General features: G+C 61.6%; 1 protein-coding gene across 1 annotated transcript; it reads right to left on the reverse strand.

Moving 5' to 3' along the window:
* Positions 1-2,958: 2,958 nt before the first annotated feature.
* On the reverse strand, positions 2,959-5,757 carry CHC_T00004161001 (hypothetical protein). The gene is made up of 3 exons (XM_005715554.1): positions 5,650-5,757; positions 4,153-5,499; positions 2,959-3,873 (listed from the first exon to the last, which is right to left on the reverse strand). The coding sequence occupies exons 1-3, from the start codon at positions 5,755-5,757 to the stop codon at positions 2,959-2,961; spliced, it is 2,370 nt and encodes a 789-aa protein (XP_005715611.1).
* Positions 5,758-6,741: the final 984 nt, after the last annotated feature.

Consider the following 6,741-nt stretch of genomic DNA (forward strand, 5'->3'; position numbering starts at 1 on the left):
TGCGTTTCTCGCGTATGATACGCGAGGGGACGCGTTCTTGTCCCGTCCCGTGGCTAGCCCCTCGACGGGGCTGCCCTCAGGGAAACGCGGTGGCGTCGGTTCCGAAGCGCGGAAGGGGCGCCGGAAGCGTTATCGCGACTTAGATGCTATGGTCCCTGCGCCCGTTTTTTTGGTCTCGTCGCCGACTCACGGGCTACTGCCCGACCGCATGCGCGAACGGGAGGGGGTTTCCGAACCCTCCCTGGCATCGGCGTTGATCCCTGTCCCTCCTCTGGACGCGCCCGTTTCGCGTCAAATGCACGGGTCAGCTGTGCGTATCCTTACGTTGTCGAGGGAGGACGTTCGGGAGGTTCCCGGTTTGACGCTGGTGCTCGGGGGATCCTCGGATCGTGCTTGGCAGGTGGGGGCCCTCCTAGGCACCCTCGCGAATTGGCACCTTTGTCGCAGCGACGAGGCGCGTCGGATCGGTAAGGAACGCGATTCCCATTTGTCGGCGTTGCACGTAGCCGAACGCAAACTGGCGACTATCCGCCAGGCTTCCTCGCAGCAGGCGGGTGAGCTCGAGCGCGCATTGTTCGACCGCGATCGATACCGGCAGGAACGCGACGTTCTGCGGGTGGCTCGGGTCACCGCGCCTACGGAGAACCGCGGAAGAACTGACCTCCAGGCTACACCCCGGCGGTCGGGGGTTCGCGATCCGTACGCGCATTTGCGTTACGATGTCCGTGCGCCGTATGACTCGGGGGTGCCCGCTGAGCCGTCGCGTGGGGCTGTCCCGTACCCCGCGGTCGCGATGCCAAGCTTAGACGAACTTGACTCGGGGGTCCCTCCGTACCCCACTTATTGCCCCGCGGGGGACCGTGCTCCGGCTTCGACCGATCGGACGGGAGACGCATCCCGTTGAACTCGCGTATTACCTCGCGTCACCGCGTGATAGCATTAAATTGGTCCGCCCGTATCGGACCCATTAGCGACCGTCCCTGGGTTCCTAGACCTCCTTTCTAGTTAACCACCATCGTGTCGCGACCTCCGCGCGACTCCCTTTCTCGCGGTACGCAGCCGCGTGCGTATCGGGTCAACATGCGTCGCTTGCGGTGACTGCGCACGGCGGCTAGCGCATCGCGGCCGTCCTTTCTCGTCCCCGCACCGGTACGCGATTTCCGCGTACAGTCCCGTCGTCGGGCCCGCCGCTTGTTCTCGACACGTTGCGCTCGCGGGTGTCCGGCCTTCTCTTCATACGCGAGTCGCGGGTGGTGATGGCGCGCCACGTCCCTCACTACGTCCGCCTGGCCGTCGTACGCGTTATTAAATCAGAGCCCGCTACCGGCGGGTCTCTGACACCCAGGGGTGAGGGCTTTTGCGGTGGTCCCTTGAATGCGCGTTTCGCCGTCGCGTGCGCGTTTCCTTTTCCTTCTGGTAGCCGGCTGCCGGGCCTGCCGCCCGCTCATCGCGTTGTCGAGTCGATCGTAAAGGGGGAAGTGTCGGAGCGTCGGGTGAGCGGTCCGTCATACCCCTCCTCCGGTGCCGTTACCGCGGGTCCCGGTCGAGGACGAGCACGACCCCGCGCGTTGTCGCGAACTATTCGCTACGCGCCCAGCTCGTCCGAGCGCGGTGCTGAAGGCACGCTCCTACGCGACGTCTTCGCGTTTCGTGTGCTCTTCGTGTCGCGTCCGCCGAGCGCGCGCTGGGCGTCCTCTCTTCCCCAATCCGGTGTGCAAGCGACGAGTGCGTACTCGCGGTGATCCCCGTTCTACCGCCTCTTCGCCCGAGGCGGCGGTGTGTCGCGGGGTCGCCCCTGTCGAGGCGGTGGGGGACGGAGCCGCCGCAAAGCTGCGTGACAGCGCGCGGCGGCGATGGCTCCCTGCGGCGGCGCGTCCGCGCTCTGTAGCGTGGTGACGGCGGCGTCTTCGTGTGTACGCTCTCAGCGCGTTCGAGCACGTGCGGCGAATCTCTAAATCCTCGTTGTTGTTCGCCCGCGCCCTCCAACGCGCGTTGGGGCCGGGGGAGGTCGGTGTCGACGCTCTTATCCGCACCTCCTACCATACAATATGGGGCGTGCCCCATCGAAGGGCACGCGCTCCACACGCTGCTTTTAGCTGTCCGATTGCGTGTTGTTCCTCCGACCTGTCCTGTCGGTCGTAGGGGCACGTGCGCACGTGCACGTTGCTTCACTGTGCATTTCTTTCTTTCTTGATTATTTCCGGGGTGGTGGCGGTTTGCCGCCTAGCCAATAGCGGCAGTGACTTGGCATACAGTGTCATTCGGTCTGTGTTTCCCACATATTTTTGGAGCATCGCCCTCAATTGTTTTTGGTTTGTGGTAACAGACTAACAGTGGGGTTGGCGGCGCGCGACGGCGCCCTTCCCGCATAGTACAGTGGGGTCGCAGCGGCGTCAATTTTTGTATGCCCACCTCTTCTCGTCTGCGCGTTGTCGGGCATCTGCTACCGCGAGCTCGTGAGTCCCCCCCACGCGTGATACTGGCCGCGACCGATCGGGCCATTTCCCGACTAGGGCGGCGACGACGCTCTCCTAGATCACGACGGCAACTACGCGAGACGTTTCGTTCCCAGCCGTTCGTGCTACTGGGTGTTGGTGTGTCGCGTGAGTGGGCTTAGACTGTCAACCCGTCTTGAAGTCCTCTCCCCTTTTCGAGTCGAGCACTGTACTCGCGAGTGCTATCTGCTGCTTCCGCGTTCCTTCGGAGGTCTTTAACTTCCTTGTCCTGCTGGTTGCTCTACGACCAATTTTCGTAAGGCCGTACGTGCTGTATTTTCCTCCTAGTTCAGTTACCGCCGGTGGGTCGCGTCCGCGATACTTGATGGTCAATACGTCTTGACATTTCGCGATTTCCTTTGCCGCCCCTTCGTATGGGCACATTTGACCTTCTGTAGGCGTAATCTGTCTCTAGCCGCGAGTCATTAATTTTGCGGTGACGAGGGGGTTGAGGGCCCCCTCCTCAAGAGTGAACGTCCGCGTTGACTTCCGAGGAGAGGTCCCTCCCTGTACGCGTCCGGATTCGTTTAGCGTAGCGCGACACTAACTCCTCCGGCACGTGAGTTCTCGCGGTCCAGGCGGGCGTATCGTAGTCCGCCCACTTGATGAGGAACTCGGTCGTTCCGTCTCCCATCACGCGATGTTTTAGCAGCCGTTCGACGGCGTACTGTGTGCCCTCGGTGACCTTGTTTGCAAGGTCACCCGGGGTGGTAGTACTTGGGCGTGGCGCGCTTGTAGGGGGAGGCGCATACACGCAGCGGTCTGCGGAGACGCGCTCGGTCACCCCATCACGATCGATTGTGATCGTGCGTCGGTCGTTGGCCAAGATGCTGTATGCTCCAACGGCCGGTGACGCGAGCTTATTCGACGTCTTTGCCCCGTCGGTGGGGTTGAGATACGCGTAATCGCCGGGCTTGAGGCGCGCGTTGATCCTCTGAACGCGTTTATCGAGGTCGCGTTTGTAACGGGCCTGCGTTCGACGCAGGCTTCCGTAGGCCTTCTGTATTGTCGCGTCGAGTGTCTTGAGGAACTCTGCCCGCTGCGTTCCCCTATCCGGCGGGGGTGCGTCCCCGTCGGCTCTGCGGAGAGAGAACTCCGGAGGGGGTCTGCTAAGCTCGAGCTCGAAAGGTGTCGTACGCGTGGTTCGGTGTCCGTGGGATTTGTACGCGTAAGTCAACGGTCCCACGTACACGTACCAGTCATCCTGATGTTCGTTCACGTAGTTACGAAGCATCGACGCGATCGTGCGGTTGTAACGTTCAACCTCCCCGTTTGTCTGGGGATGGTACGCGGAGGTGTATATGTTCGTTATCCTCAGGACGCGGCACACACTCTGGAAGAACTTCGCGTTAAATTGCGGACCGTTGTCCGATAATAGCTATTATCGGACAACGGTCCGCAATTTATTCGCTAGCGAACGCGGCACGCCATACTTGAAGACCCACGCGTCGCAGAACGCGATCGCGACCGTATACGCCGTAATGGTTCGAAGCGCGACGACTAGTGTGAGCTTCGTGAAGCGGTCCGTTATGACCAGGAGGAATCGCTTCCCTGCCTTGGTCTTCGGGAGTGGTCCCAGGATGTCTATCGCGAGACTCTCCAGCGGACGCGTTGCGGGGAACAATCTCAATCGGTTGAGATGTTTCCGTAGCTTAACGCGATTCATCGCGCAGGTCCGGCACCCTCGCACGGTAGAGGCGACGTCCGCAGCCAAGTGTGGCCAATAATATTCGCCACGGAGCGCGTGGTACATGCGGTTCTGCCCCGGGTGTCCCGCGATGGCCGGGTTGTGGCAGAGCCGCAGCAAGCGAGCGCGTAAGGTCCGAGGCACCACCACCTGTACGATGTCAGGGTCGAAGGGGTGTCTGCGCTTCAGCACCCCTTGGTGGTCCTCGAAGAACGCGGAGTCCTTGGACTCAGACTGTCTTGCCAATACCGTTTGGCAGAAGTCGTCAACGCGTTGCTCCTCGGCTATCTCCTCTATCGTAAGAGGGGCCGGCAGGTCGTCCTGCGGTGGGGCGACCTGGGAGTCAGACGCGTCGGCTTCGGTGCCTTCTACGCGTTCGATATCGGTCGCGTCAAATTCTTGGGTCTCCTCCCACAACGTGTGGTGTCCTTCTAGAGGCGGGGCTTCGTCGTCGCCCCTCCGCTCGTCGCGTGCTCGAGCACGCGTTCTTCTTTGCGTCTCGGTTTGCTTCCGCGTGGTGACGAGCACCTGGACGGTCTTGTGGTCACACTTCGCGGTGCAGAAGTGGTCTACGAGCTCGTCCGAAACGTCACATACTGTAGTGCCCACGTCGAAAGTGGGAATGTCGTCACCCACCTCGACGACTGGGCGAGGGTCGTCGGCGACCCTCGTCGAGATGAGACGCGATAACGCGTCCGGAACCTGATGCACGCGTCCGGGGCGGTACTGAATGGTGAAGTCGTATTCAGCCAGACGTAGCCGCCAACTCGTGAGTCTTCCGGAACTTTCGGCGAGGGACATGAGCCACCTCAACGCGTCGTGATCCGTACGGACGGTGAACTTGGTGCCTTCTACGTACGGCCGTAGTGTGCGGACGGCCCACACTACGGCGAAACACTCGCGTTCAGTCGCGCTGTAGTTCCTCTCGCTGTCGTTCAGCGAGTAGGACCAGTAGCCGACGGGGCGCCAGTCGTTGGACCCGTCGTGCTCCTGCAACAGCGTGCAGCCAAGCTGATACGCGCTCGCGTCCGTATCTATCATGTACGGTCGTCCATACCGCGGAAGCGCGAGTATAGGTGGGGCGATCATCCGCGACTTGAGCTCCTCGAACGCGTGTAGTTGCAACGCGGTGGGATGGTCGAAGTCGTGGTCGGCATCTTTACGCGTCATATCCGTTAGCGGACGCGCAATTTTCGCGAATCCCTTGACGAAGCGGCGGTAGACGTTGCACGCCCCGAGGCACGAGCGCACCTGCGTCAGCGTCCTCGGGAACGTGAACGTCCCGAACGCGTCGGCCGCGGTCTCCGCGACGCTGAGCTAACCTGGGGATATAACGTGCCCCAGGTAATGGACCTTGGGCTGAAAGAAGCTACACTTCTTGAGCTTGAGGGAGATGCCGGCGCTCCCCAACAGGCTCAAGACAGTGTCGAGGTGTTTCGCGTGCTCCTCGTGCGTACGCGAAAAGACGATTACATCATCCAAATAGACGAGGCAGATCTGCCAACGGACGCCTGAGAGGATGATGTCGAGCGCGCGCTGAAAGGTGGCCGGTGCCCCTTTCAGCCCAAACGGCATCCGTAGGTGGTGGAACGTCCCCATGTGCGTGGTGAACGTCGTCTTGTCGCGGTCCTCCGGCACGGCTGGTATCTGCCAGTAGCCGGAGTTGCAGTCTAACGTCGTGAAGACTGCCGCGTCGCCCAGCGAATCTATACAATCGTCCATACGCGGCAGCGGATACGAATCCGCTAGCGTCTTTGCGTTCACGCGCCGGTAGTCCACACAGAACCGAAGGGTTCCGTCCTTCTTTGGAACTAGGACTACCGGGGAGGCCCACTCGGTGCTGGCGGGTTCGATGACTCCCGCATTCAGCATCTTGTGGACCTCTCTCGCGACCATTTCGGCATCGCGGGCCCTTTCGGATAGGGCATCGAGCGGATGGGCTTCGTGCCTGGCTCGAGGGGGATACCGTATTCCGTCGCTCGGATCGTTCCGAGCGTACCGTCCCACAAGCCCGAGTGCTTGCGTAGCATCTCGAGGGCTTGTCCGCGTAACCTGTCATCAGTGATGTATGACAAATCCATTCCCTTTTCCCAATCCGTTGCGGGATTTTTGGGATCCTTATCTGGTACGCGTACAGTGCCCTCCGTCGGCAGGGGGCACTCCGCGGATCGTACCTCCGCGTTCGCGATCACCTCCTCGGCGGAGCTTGGTCGGCCAGCTCCTACCTCACCGACTTGGTCGTCCAAGTCGGTAAGGTGCAACGCGTGCGCGATCTCCTCCGCGAACCGGCACTCGGGCGTTAGGATCGCCAGGGGCTTTCGTTTCGCGTAGCCAACGACGGTGTGCTTTGGTAGCCGCCTCGTGCGACGCGAAAAAATCGCGACGACGGCCTCGAAGGTCTGGTGCGGTAGGACCTCGGCCACGCCGTTGGTCAACCTCACCCCGTGGCGGTGCTGAAGCGACGGCTTGAGTTCCAAGAAGACGAGCCCCTTCCCCGAGGTCGTTACGCGTACGCGAGCTTGTGACATCGCGGGGATGGTAACCCAGCGGGCAATACGG

This window comes from Chondrus crispus, genomic scaffold (assembly GCF_000350225.1).
Source record: "Chondrus crispus Stackhouse genomic scaffold, scaffold_216, whole genome shotgun sequence".
Taxonomy (NCBI): Eukaryota; Rhodophyta; class Florideophyceae; order Gigartinales; family Gigartinaceae; genus Chondrus; species Chondrus crispus.

Coding starts and splice junctions, on each gene's coding strand:
- CHC_T00004161001 (XM_005715554.1), bottom strand. CDS start 5,757: ATGCCGTTTGGGCTGAAAGGGGCACCGGCCACCTTTCAGCGCGCGCTC. Junction 5,500..5,649: donor TCTATTTGGATGATGTAATC/GTCTTTTCGCGT, acceptor TCCCCAGGTTAG/CTCAGCGTCGCGGAGACCGC. Junction 3,874..4,152: donor GGACCTGCGCGATGAATCGC/GTTAAGCTACGG, acceptor GTCCGATAATAG/CTATTATCGGACAACGGTCC.